At 36.2% G+C, this 13,672-nt stretch overlaps 1 protein-coding gene across 10 annotated transcripts in view; it reads left to right on the top strand.

The window, feature by feature from the left end:
• Window positions 1-13,672, top strand: part of ARHGEF12 (Rho guanine nucleotide exchange factor 12) — a 151,101-nt gene that overhangs the window by 87,084 nt on the left and 50,345 nt on the right. For 9 of the 10 annotated variants that reach the window (XM_049109866.1, XM_049109869.1, XM_025465214.3 and 6 more), the window contains 6 exons: window positions 310-359; window positions 3,076-3,133; window positions 5,758-5,936; window positions 7,049-7,126; window positions 7,317-7,436; window positions 9,019-9,159. In XM_049109866.1, the coding sequence (XP_048965823.1) occupies window positions 321-359; window positions 3,076-3,133; window positions 5,758-5,936; window positions 7,049-7,126; window positions 7,317-7,436; window positions 9,019-9,159 (615 nt within the window). In that variant the 5' untranslated portion in view covers window positions 310-320. The remainder of the gene's footprint in view (window positions 1-309; window positions 360-3,075; window positions 3,134-5,757; window positions 5,937-7,048; window positions 7,127-7,316; window positions 7,437-9,018; window positions 9,160-13,672) is intronic. The other variant, XM_025465217.3, reaches the window with a different exon arrangement.

Here is a 13,672-nt window from a genome sequence, read left to right as displayed (position 1 = left end):
AAAGAAATGGTTATATGCACCAAAACACCTACTTTTCCCAAAATGACAGTAATAGTATATTCTATTACATATATTGAATACATTCTTTATGCTGTAATTTGAGGTAGGTATTTTTTATCCCCATTTACAGGGGATATTGAGGCTTAGAGTGAAAAAAAAAAACAACACATAAAACCAATCCATGGTCACACAACTAGTGAGTGGCAGAGGCACATGTTTTTTAACCATTTGGCTATACTGCCTCTCCTTCAAGAAAATTATCGGCACATGCAAATGATTTACATTTTAAGTAATTAATTTCTCTTACAGATGGAGCAGCCATGCGGGCTGGGGTACAGACAGGTGATCGAATCATCAAGGTAAGGAAAAGACTATTACGGAATTTATGATAGATTTTAAAACAGCATATATTAACTGTATTTGATTTTTTTCACTTGGAGTTTTATAAAAAGCAGTGCATTATATATATTTGTTGACTATAAAAAACACTTCATTTATTTTAAAATTAGTATTACTCTTTACTGAAGGGCATAATAAAAGGCATGAATAAATGGAGTCATGTGTATTCTTAGATAGGAAAGTAACTCATTGTGATAAAGACCATTTCTTTCCAAACTACTCTGTTAGCAAGAAAGTCTCATCAGAATATATTAATATGACTGGGGAGATGTGTTATTATTTGTCAAACTCATGAGTCTTCCAAATGAATTTTACAGAGGTTTAAGAATAGCTTAAGAAAAAAAATATTATATATATGGGTATGTGTGAGATGAGATGGTAGGGATTAATTCAAAGCAAGTTGCTCTAGTCTAGGTATAGGCCTGTCCGTCCAGAAACAGGGAGGAGTGGAACGATCAGTCATTACTCTTGAGATGTTGAATAATTTGAATACTTAAAATCAAATTATTATATAGGAAAAGGCACCATGAGTATTTACAAACAACTATCTAGAAATAAGTATTTGAAGTTTCAAATACCTACTACAGAGTAGAATGCCTTACTTGTAAAGAGAGAGCACTTTTAAATTCCTAAGAGAATAATAAATAAATAAATAAATAAATAAATAGCCTAATCAAAACAAGGTGAAGAATTTTATCAGGCTCCCCAAAATAATTGAAATAAATAATATATTAAGGAGGATAGGTCTCATCTCATTAATAACAAAGAAGTAGAAATTAAAATGATAGCTTAAGGGGTACCTGGGTGGATCAGTTGGTTAACATCCAGTTCTTGGTTCTGGCTCGGTCATGATCTCTAGGTTGTGAGATTGAGCCCTGCATTGGGCTCTGAACTGGGCCATTGAGCCTGCTTAAGATTCTCTCTTTCCCTCTACTTCTCACCCCCTTTTCTCTCTCCCTCTCTAAAGCATAAAATAAAATAAATAAAATGATAGGTGAAAATATATTTGGTTGTCAGAAATTTTAAAGATTATTGATAATATAACTTTGGCATGGCTTGGGCATGGTAAAATGGCTAGTCTCATAAACTTGTGAGTATAAATTGGGTAAACTCTATTTGGATGTCAATTTGTGAATGTATCAAAAATGATATACTATTTATTTTATTTTATTTTATTTTATTTTATTTTATTATTTAATTTATTTTATTTTATTTTTTTAAAGTGAGAAGGAGAGCAGGGCAGGGGCAGGGGCAGGGATAGAAGGAGAGGGAATATATTGAGCAGGCTCCACACCCAGCAGGGAGCCTGATGTGAGGCTAGATCGCATTACCTGGAGATTATCACCTGAACTGAACCCAAGAGTCACATGCTTAATTGACTCTGCCACCCAGGTGCCCCCCAAATTACATACTTTTAGAGAAATATATAGCTTTTGACCAGCAAGTTTGCTTTTAGGACTTACCTAAGGAAATAAGTGTATAAATGTGAACTGACATATGTATAGGGAAATTCATTTCAGCTTTGTCATATTGAAAATTTGTGCGGGCACCTGGGTGGCACAGTTGGTTAAGTGTCTGACTCTTGGTTACAGCACAGGTCGTCCTCTCAGGGTAATGGGATGGAGCCCAACTGGGCTCTGCACTCAGCATGAAGTCTGCTTAAAAAGATTCTCTCTCCCTCTCCCTCTGCCCCTATTCCCTGCACTCACTCACTCTCTCTCTCTCAAATAAGTCTTAAAAAAAATTGTAAACAGTTCAAATGTGCATAAATGGAGGGCTAGAAAAAGAAATTACATTTCGTTCACAGATGTTAAAAAGAATGGATTAGGTCTATGTGTATCTATATTGAAAGAAAACCATATACAACAAAAAAGTATTTATGTGCAGAAAAAAAGGCAATTATAATATATGTGTGTATATATATGTGTCTATGCCTGTGTCTGTGTATCTGGTGTGTGTATCCTAGAACATTGTCTCAGAGATTAAACTTCATGATTAACAGCTATCATCTCTGGTAGGCATGACTAGTATCTTTTTACTGCTATTTTAGACACTGATATATTTGAACTTGTAAAGATTAGCATTACCCATGTCAAGGAAAATAGCGTTGGTTCCATGTTTAAGAGTTTTTCTTCATTTGGGTTAGTGGAAGTTTTGGATAACATTTCTTGCAGTTAGCCTATCTGAAAATTAGTTTTCTTTGTAAAGATTAGGTCATGGTTGGAAAACTTAAAGTAGAGTGAGTATTGTTAGGGAAATAATGCTTATTTTTTTATCTTTTAAAAAAATCAGTATGATTTTGAATCATGATTGAAAATTCATGATTGATTTTTGAATTTGTAGTTAAAAGCAAAATGGTCTTTTTTGTTTGCAAGAACCCTTCACTGTGAAGGACTTATAAAACCTGTTGTATAATATGTTTTGTTATTTTTCATGATAAGTTATAATATCCTTTAAATCAAGGCATTGTTTTATATTCAAGTTCATTTTGTTGCCAAGTTTGCTGAGTACACCTTATAGAATAGTGATAAAAGTGAATATTGAATCAAATATATACATATTTTAATATAGTTCTGTGTACTATATTCTAATCGGTTGTATTATGTACAATAATTTCTAAGGTCAATATAGCCATTCTCAATGGAATGTGTCTGACATTTTTTTATTTTCTTACAGGTGAATGGAACTCTGGTGACTCATTCAAACCATTTGGAAGTGGTGAAGCTAATCAAATGTAGGTGAATTTTATTCTCAGTTTTAATTAGTTTCTGAATCCTTTAAAGGAAGGATCAAAAAACATTTATGTAATAAGCCAGATAGTAAAATATTTTAGGGTTTGTGGGCCTTACCATCTTCTATTTTCTCATGATTGCACAAAAAGCCATTTGCAAATGAACAGTTGTGGCTGTATCTCAATAAAACTTTGTCAGGGATCCCTGGGTGGCTCAGCGGTTTAGCGCCTGCCTTCTTCCCAAGGCATGATCCTATAGTCCCAGGATCGAGACCCACATCGGGCTCCCTGCATTGAGCCTGTTTCTCCCTCTGCCTGTGTCTCTGCCACGGTCTCTCTATGTCTCTCATGAATAAATAAATGGAATCTTTTTTTTAAAAAAAAAAATTATTTTGTTAAAACAATCTGTGGGCTGGATATAGCCTCTTGGCTAGAGTTTGCTTTAACTCTGCATTAAAGGAAAGTCTGAAGTGAAAATCCCTAATTTACTAATAACTATATTTTATCTGCTTCATATATGTGGTAGATGATAATATCTTGTCATTCTTGGTAACATGGAAGGCATATATTTGAACGACATGCATGAGTCATCTGAGGGGGAAGAGATAGAGAATTCACATGGAATGGCCCAGATGAACTGAAATGGAACTTTAAAAATCATCCAGCATAGTCATGTTTCCTCAAATAAGTAAATCATAAAATAAAATCCAGGGTAATGATCTCTTGGAAATCTCCAGGGTTAAGGCTTTGGAATCATCTGCATCATCAGACTATTCCATAGTAGACTACAAGTAAGATAGTTGTTTATGGCCAAGCAGAAACACTACTACTTTATTTAATCCTGTTTTTGTTTCATAGGGTGGACATCTTGAGAATTAATTTAATAAACTGAGTTCCTTCTTAGCTGTCTTACCACTGTTAACTAAGCAACCCCTGAATCCTGTTTACCTTTTTATCAGACAGCTAGGCTCTAAAAGGTCCCTAGGATCATAGTTCTTAACTTTAGTACTTTTTAAAAAGGAATGAGATGATCACAATTAGATCCCCATCCTCGAATCAGTTTATTTATGTAATGAGATTGTGATTTGTACATTTTTATGTGCTACATAACTATGATGGTTTATGATAATAAATAAATATAAACCTGATCACTATTGAGGAGTATAAAAAGTCAGATTATTTCTTTAACTTTTTAGATTATATATTTTACTCATTCTAGTGTAAATTTTACTTAATAAAAAGGAAATCATAGCCCTATAGCAGGTAAGATGACTTATCCAATACTGAAAGCCTGGCTAAAAACTTAAAGGTAAACATAAATCACTGTGAGCATCCACAACAGATCTAAATTTGCAATGCCTTGCACTGTGTACTCTCTTTATACTGGAGGTCCCTCACATCCTACCCTGTAATGCATCTTCTGGACATGATAAAAGGGATTTCAGATGAAAGCAGTTTAAACATAGCTGAAGAGGGAAGGGAAGAAATAGGAAACCAGTGGAGGTGAACACATGGATAAGTAAATAAGCTATTACTAATGGAGGGCATTCTGACAGAAATACAAGTGAAAAACCTTACAAAGTATATATCCCTAAATTCTCCCAAATCATAGCATTTGTGACCACTAAATGTACCAAAAAAAAAAAAAAAAAAGGCTTTTAGAACCTCAAACACTGACACAATTGATGGTGAGTTCTGCAGGCAGTTAAATAGGGAGACAAGTATGAAATGCATTTAAATTCTCTGTTGAAAAGTCTAAGAGGAAGATATTGTCACTTTAAGGTCTGTTATCTAGAAAAGTCATTTATTTGGAAAGTCTCCTCTCGATGCTAGATAAATCATGAATGTCTGTTCTGGAGTCTTTCTGGTTAAGGTTGGTTTTGCCCTCTGTCCTTTATGCCTAGTGAAGTTCTGTCTTCACATTTAAAGTAGAAAAACTCAAATTTATTGCGTGTTCTTTCCTGTTTTCGTGGGATATTTTTTGTCCTACTCATTTTTTTTTAAAGATTTTATTTATTTATTTATGAGAGAGAGAGAGAGAGAGAGGCAGAGATACAGGCAGAGGGAGAAGCAGGCTCCATGCAGGGAGCCTGATGTGGGACTCGATCCTGGGACTCCAGGATCACGCCCTGGGCTGAAGGCAGGCGCTAAACCGCTTAGCCACCCAGGGATCCCCTGTCCTACTCATTTTTTAAAGTTAATTTAAAATTGCATCATGATATTCCCGAAAATTAGTTGAACCCTGCCTAGTTAGTATCATCTCAAAATATGATGGTTTCCTGAATTTAAGAAATTAATTGAACATAGTCATTAGTAGATGGTTGCTAATAACTCACCCTTCCAGAAATTAAGAACAATTCTTGGGATTATAAATTTTATTTGCCTTTGTGTCATATCTGATCGTATGAATAGTAATTTGCTATCTGAAAATGGCATCGTTCATTTAGATTTTTAGAGGACTCATAAAAAAGAAATGACAAGTTGGATTCTTTTTCTGTGGAGCAGTGATTAGTAGGTAATCAAACTTGCTCACATTACTGGATCTTACAGAACTGTCAAAGGTGAAGTAGCAAAATACCACAGACAAGTCTTTGACTTTGTTATTTTTCCTGTTCTCCCTCCCCAAGCTGGTTCCTATGTAGCTCTCACTGTTCAGGGACGCCCACCTGGGTCGCCCCAGATTCCACTCGCTGATTCTGAAGTAGAGCCATCAGTCATTGGACATATGTCTCCCATCATGACATCCCCTCATTCACCTGGAGCATCTGGGAACATGGAGAGAATTACTAGTCCTGTGCTCATGGGGGTAAGAGGGGGGAAAGCTTCTTTTAAATGCTCAGTGTGTAATGATGACTTTGCTTTATATTAAGAGTTTTAAAGCATTGATCTGATAAATTTAAGTTCAAGATACTGGAAAATAGCTTCCTTATATAAAAATTATGTATTAATTTGAAATTATTACAGAGTATTAGGATAGCAGATTGAATTAAGAAAGATTTAACACCTGTCATATATAGAACAAGGTGTCATTCACAAAAATATAATTAAGATACCCTATGTTCAAGGACCTTAGTTGTCTTCGGATATAAACTTTAAGAGGACAGAGTTTTGTTTGTTTGTTTATTGCATATTATATTACATATAATATATTCATATTAAGTCCTGTGACAATTCAAAGGAGGGAGGAAGCATATCAGTTGTAATAAGGAAGGACTTTATGGAAAGCTACTATTTGAATTGAGCCTTGAAAAACAGGTAACATTTAAGTAGTGGCCATGGGGAGGGAAGTAAACCAGGTAAAAGAAATAGAATAAACAGAGATAAAGAGCCAGGAAAGCACCAAGTATGTGGGGGAAGTTCCAAGATTCTTGTTTGGCTGGTGCCTGTTAAGGATTTAAGTAGTGGGAGATGAGGCTTGAAAAAAGTAAGACTATTTATTTTGAAAAATCACAACTACCAGGCTTATTTACATGTACCCGAAGAGGCAGTACGAATCCATTAAAATTGGGGAGTGGAGGTGGGCAAGAGAGTGACGTGATTGTAGCAGGATTTGAGGAAGGATAATTAGATAAAATCTTATAGGGTTGTGAAACAAAGATAGATGGTGAAGAGGAGTTAGGGAGCTGTCTTAACATTTTAGGCAGGAGGTACTGAGAAGTGTCATGCATGGGGATTGACAATACGGATCCAAAGGATGGATGGAAAGTGTAACATAATGATATTATACTTAAGGCAACTTCATTTCTCCAGCTAATATCAAAATGTAATGTCTTGAACCTAGTTTAATTTTGACTTTGAGCGTCAGGTCTCCCAGCCTGTCTTTATAACCGCTGCTTATTTTAGCTTCACGTCACTATATGGGTTCTTGTTTGTTTGTTTGTTGTTGTTGGTTTGTGTTTTTTTTTATCTTTTTTCTAGGAGGAAAACAATGTGGTTCATAACCAGAAAGTAGAAATTCTGAGAAAGATGTTACAGAAAGAACAGGAACGGCTACAGGTACTAAAGTTAGAAATGGGGCTTTTTACAGGCTAATGAAACTGAGTGGGCGTAGTTGAGTTGATATTTGTCATGATCACAGTCAAGTAGTACTGTAATCAATGCCATCACTATTTTATTAAGAATGGACTTTTTCTATATTTTCTTGCCACAAGTAATTAATTCTCAAAATATTTTTATAACTTTTCAGTTATTGCAGGAAGATTACAACCGAACACCTGCCCAAAGATTGCTAAAAGAGATCCAAGAGGCCAAGAAACACATTCCTCAGCTGCAAGAGCAGTTATCCAAAGCCACAGGCTCTGCTCAGGTAGCATCACTATTAAAAGTGCTACCCAACTTTTTGCAGGAGATTTTTCTTCTGGGAATGTGTTAGAGAATGTTGCAATTGCCTTTTTTAAAAGTTTTTTTTTTTCTAGCATAGGCCAAGAGGATGTCCTGTGTAGCATGTTACAGAAATGATGTAACTACAAGAAATGTGGGCTTCCGATTCTTTGCTTGCTCATGATATCATGTTCCTTTGTTCCATAATTTAAAAAGAACTGAGTGCTTTTGCTTTGATGTGACAAACTACTAAAATGTATTTATATACGTTTGCATTTTTGAGGCTCATTCTGCCATTTTGAAAGAGAACGACATGTTTTTAAGTAGGAACGTAAGATTTTGTAAAGTGACAGGCATTATCCTAAATACAGAGACAAACATGTTCTTGCTAATCTTTACAGCAACCCTCTGAGATTAGATACTACTATTGTTTGCCCTCATTTTACGTGTACCTTTAGAGAAACTCAGATTAAATAATTTGCCTGAAGTCATATAGCTCAAAAGCAATGGAACTGGAATTTAGACCCAGTCTGATGAGTTACAAAGCACTTTCATGTTCTTAGCAACTATATTTTTACTGAAGTTTTAAACTAGATATAAACAGAATTTATTACACAGGTGTAAGTTATGGAGATGATGGTCTTACTAGAAACAGTAGCTCAGCCAGATTTGTAATCTCTAATATTCATGTTTGAGATAGGAAAAGGTCCTTATATCTCATCTTAAAGTAAAATGGACCATATTCCTGTACCATTTAAAATGAGTAAAAGCTGTTGATTCATTATGCTTTCTGAGTCTGTGAGTGAAAGCCACAGTTTCATAGAACTCAAAGGATTCTTTGAGATCATGTAGCCTCATTGGCTCATCTTAAAGTCAAAACATCCTTCAGTTGAGAAAATTAGAGCCTAAACTGGTTAAATGACATAGCCAAGGTCACATCACTGTAAGGTCTCCTGACTTCCTGGTTTGATGTACTTGTGGCTACATGGTATTTAGTTTTTTTCATTACTCTCAGTCCCATTAGCTCTATGAGATTTTGATTATTATGCCTCAGTAATGTTGACAGTTTTATGTTGTTATAATTACTGAATAAAGACAACATTTTTATTCTGTTCAAACAATAAAAACGTGGTTCCTGATCTAAAAGCCTGTATTCTATTATAGCATTGTGTTCCAGAATTGGCTACTTATTGAAATTCAAAAGTGTTGGAAGGCAGTTAACGAGAAGTTATAGTGTAATAATCTTTACTATAATGGGCAGGAAATATGAATCATCTAATTTAACCAACTCTTTTACCTTTCTGCCCTATTCAGAAGTTTGAACTTTTATTCTCCTTGCTAAAACATCATTTTCCCTGTCTTTGAAATCATGCCATATTAGAACCACAGAATTGGTAGTTATTTATACTTTAAGTTTTTAGAGGTTTAAGCCTCCTTGATCACATCAAACTGGCCAGATTTTTGGTAAATCTCCAATTAGGTGACAGTGTGAGTCTGTTTATGCAGTCAGTAATGAATGTTTCTTTTATTGTGTTGGTGTGTGTGTGTGTGTATTTAATCTGTTTTAGGATGGAGCTGTAGTTACCTCCTCCAAGCCTGTAGGTGAGCCGCTGACAGCCAGTGAGGTAGAAGCAGATCCTGGTGAGGGAATAGGCAGACTTGACTACTGCACTGGAGATGCTTCTCGGCCCGGCAGTGACAGCGCTGACGTAAGTGTTCTGCATCATGGTTTTCTTCTCTACAGCTCCTTTCCATATTTGATTTTAAGTTACATGAATTAGAGGTGTTCTCTTATTACTTACCTTTATCACCACCTTTAATATAGCAATGAGCAGAAATTCTGCAGAAATGAGCAGAAATTCTGCACTCTGTTGTCTATGTTCAGAGTTCACTTTTCCCCTTAGATACACATTGCCAAATGTTTCTTTTGAGGAGGTGGAATTTCCCAGCAGGCATCTTGTTTGTGGGTTGAGAAGTTAATAATGCTTTTTTTTTTTTTTTTTTAACTGAACCAAGAGGCCAACTGTTGATATCTTTAAGAGCATGTTAATATTCCATTTGTGGTCAGAGTGACTCAGTCTTGAATCACGGGGCACTTTGCCATTACAAAGAGGAAAAGCCTTAGTCCTATTAGATAGACTTGAGTTAATAGTCCTTGTTTAGTAACACTTTCTTGATTAACCCCCAAACTGCCAGATGAAGATGGATCTTTGTTAAGATGAATACGATGTACCACCATGGTCGTAGGAGTACTGACCAGTTGAATTCACTGTTGCTTACTCAGCATTCCTTTTTTTTTTTTTTTAAAGATTTTATTTATTTATTCATAGACACAGAGAGAAAGAGACAGAGACACAGGCAGAGGGAGAAGCAGGTTCCATGCAGGGAGCCTGATGTGGGACTCGATCCTGGAACCCCAGGATCACACCCCAGGCTGCAGGCGGCGCCAAACCGCTGCACCACAGGGGCTGCCCTTACTCAGCATTCCTTTGTAGGTAGTATGCAGTGATAGGAATAATGACTTAAGAATAGACCACCCTCTTTATTTTATTTTAATTTTTTAAAAGATTTTATTTATTCATGAGAGACACAGAGAGAAGCAGAGACATAAGCAGAGGGAGAAGCAGGCTCCCTGCAGGGAGCCCAGTGTGGGACTCGATCCCAGGACCCCAGGATCACGACCTGAGCCAAAGGCAGACACTCAACCATTGAGCCATGCAGGCACCCCAGTCACCCTCTTTAAAAGTGATAAGGAAAATAGTCTAAACCAGTGTTTTGAAAACTGTGGATCATGGAATCAATTTAGTGGGTTGGGGCTAGCATTAAAAAAAAAAGAATAGGGGATCACTGGGTGGCTCAGTGGTTTGGCCCCTGCCTTTGGCCCAGGGTGTGATCCTGGAGTCCCGGGATCGAGTCCCACATCAGGCTCCTGCATGGAGCCTGCTTCTCCCTCTGCCTGTGTCTGCCTCTCTCTCTCTCTCTCTCTCTCTCTCTCTAATGAATGAGTAAATAAAATATTTAAAAAACAAAAGAATAGAATAGAAAATAATGCTTTGTAAGATACAGATAAACTAAGTGTTACTTCTTGTGACTTTTATTATATATAAACGTACAATGCACATGTGTGTGTTCACATGCTGGTTAACAATGTAAAGTTTCTTATTGAAGGTAGTGGAAAAAAAAATTTGAAAGCCACTGGTTAAAGCCATCATTCAGGCTTTAACCTGAATGATGAGGCTTAGGCCCAATGACTCAGAACTTCATTCAAGGAAAATTTGAGGATTTTTTTTGGGGGGGAGTGGTGAGGGGTAAGGGGGAAGATAGTGCTAGCAGTCTTATGATTGGATGGGTGAAACTGACTCAAAAAAACACTTACTGGGCATACATACCATATGCTATAATGAGTGTTTTACATTCCTTATTTTAGTTAATTCTACTGTTATCATAATTTTACAAAAGAAAAAACTGGCCAAAGGGAGTTAACTAATTTGCTAATAACTTACACAGATAATCTGTAATCTGCCTACGTCTAGCTCTAAAGTACTAGTACTCTAAATATAAACGAAAGTACTGAGGAGTAGAAATGCATAACATTTGGGGAGAGCAGTGAAAACTTTACTGATGTATTAGGGTTATGGACGGAATGGCTAGAGTTTATCTTAGAAATAAAGGCTTGACTTCAGGTTCTAAAAGGCTTCATGTTGTTCTCGCAGAACTGTTTTTAAGGATTTTTCTTGCATTCTCCTTTTAGATTTAGTGCTGTTTCTCCTGTCTGTTTTCATCTCTACCACTAGATATTTTCTTGAGAGGACAGGGACATCTTTGACTTTATGTCACCAAAGCTTGGCAGATCCTACAATTAGGAATTTGCAACAAATGGCACAAAAGAAAAATTTGAATATTATCTTGTATTTAGAGGAACATTGCAATAAAATGTGTGGCTTAGAAATATAACTTTAAAAAAAAGAAATATAACTTTATGGAACACAGAATGAATTGACAAGTGTAGAAATAGGCATCCCAGTGACTTGAGACTGAGATATGATTTGTATTTAGTAAGTATTTGAATGAACAACAGAATGAATGAGAGTTTGGGCTTTATCTTGCATGTAGAAGTGAGAAGCATAGTCAGAAACATGTCAGAGTAGAAACGAATTCGAATAAAGAGACAGAAGACTGCTTAGCTTACTAGGATCTTTCCAAATGTATATTGAATGGCTAATAAATATTGGCTCCCTACTTTGTGCCAGTAGTTGGGCCTAATGCTGTACAGATACTCTTCTAAACTCTCCTAATAGTATTAAAGAAGTATCACCATTTTTTAGATGAGGACATTGAAACCGGGTAAATAATAAACCGGATGTTGTGGAAATCCAGGTGAGAGATGATAGAATGCAGGCGAGGATATTCACTGAACACATAAGAAATTCGTTTAATTCTTATAAGCATCTGTGTGGGGCAGCCCTGGTGGCTCAGCGGTTTGGTGCCGCCTTCAGTACAGGGCCTGATGCTGGAGACCGGGATCAAGTCCCACATCGGGCTCCCTGCATGGAGCCTGCTTCTCCCTCTGCCTGTGTCTCTGCCTCTGTGTGTGTGTGTCTCTCTCATGAATAAATAAATAAAATCTTAAAAACAACAACAAAAAAAGCAAGCGTCTGTGTGAAGCCTTACACACAGACGCTGTGCTGCTTTTTCCTTACAGATTCCCACCGTTGTTCCATGTGGACTCTATTAAGACTGTAGGAGCCAGTCTTCTATCTTTTGTATCAGTGGTTTTAAATTTTTCTCCATTTTCTACTTGTCTAAAATAATCTTCTTGTGATGTTTGTGATATCATTCTTATTGTAAAGCTCCCTGCTCATGCTAACCTCAGAAAAGGCTTTGAATACCCAACACCCAGTTCTCACAATAGAAGCAAGTTCATTCACAAATCATCTAAAATTTAGAGCATCTGCCTCTCAGATTTTTGTGAATTTGTGGCTGGTGTTTTTTAAGAACTTGTTTTGAAAGAATTTTAAACCTATTCAAAAATAGAGACTAGCATAACATTCCTTTCTATGTACCTGATCAGCCTCAGAAGTCATCAACAAGTGTTCATTTTCTGGTCTGTGTACCCCATTCTTCACACCCTCCAAATACTGGAGTATTTTCAAGTAAATCCAAGACATTATTTCATTAATCTGTGTTTTTAAGAGAAAATAAGACTTTTTCAAGAAATACAGCCATAATAACATTATCATCAAATCACATTTCTTAATATGCAATTTAATTATTCTAATTGTCTCATAATGATCTTTCTGCATTTGGTTTATGTGAGTCAGGATCTAGTCAAGGTCTTTAAGCCTTTGGTTTCTAAGTCTCTTAATTCGTTACCTTTTTTTGTCTGTGTGACAGAAACTGGGTCATATGCCCAGTAAAACAAACTCACATTTTAATTGTATTTTCATGGTGGTGTTTAATGTGTTCATCCCTCTATGTTTCCTGAGAGCCATTAGTGAGATCTAGAGTCTTGATCAGATTAAGAGCTGTTGTTTGGCAAGAACAATGCATGGGTGGACCTGTGTACATCCTGTTACATCATATCAGGAGGTGAATGTCTGGTTGTCTTTCTGTGACTGTAGGTTTGTTGAAGGTGTTCAGATGATGTCAGCATGGTTCCTTCATAATCAACTTTTCCATTAAGCTTTTATGTAATGTTCTTACCAGTCATTGATGATCAAATGCCTGCATCCATTATTTAATTAGTGGTTTCAAAAGGATGCTATTATAATTTTGTCATTCCTTCTGTGTTTACTAGATGGAATTATTTGACAAAGAAGAATTTTCTCTTAATAGCTTTTAGATTACCCTAAAATGTAGCTTATACAGGAAATGAAGTTTACTAGCTTACTGCAAACAGATACATAGAGTTGGTACCCTAACAAAATCTAAAGGTCACCAATGGGGGGGGGGTGTGTGTTCACATGCATATGTGTAATATTTTGAATTCATAGACTTTAACATATTTGCTTGTTGTGTTTGAGTCCATTGTAATCATTACTTTTTGTTGTTGCTGAAACTGTCCCTCTTTGGGGCGGTGGGAGCTCCCTTGAGTTGTCCTCTCTGTTCTTTTAACATGACTTCCTAGTAATTTTGATAGCTTTCTTGCTTTTTGGTGTGACAAGATTATTCTAGCTTTATCTTTTATATTTCTTGTCCTAGACCTAGAGTCCTCCATTTCCC

This window comes from Canis lupus, chromosome 5 (assembly GCF_003254725.2).
Source record: "Canis lupus dingo isolate Sandy chromosome 5, ASM325472v2, whole genome shotgun sequence".
In the NCBI taxonomy this organism is placed as follows: Eukaryota; Metazoa; Chordata; class Mammalia; order Carnivora; family Canidae; genus Canis; species Canis lupus.
Note: the sequence above shows the minus strand (reverse complement) of the source record. Positions and strands in the feature narration are given on the sequence as shown.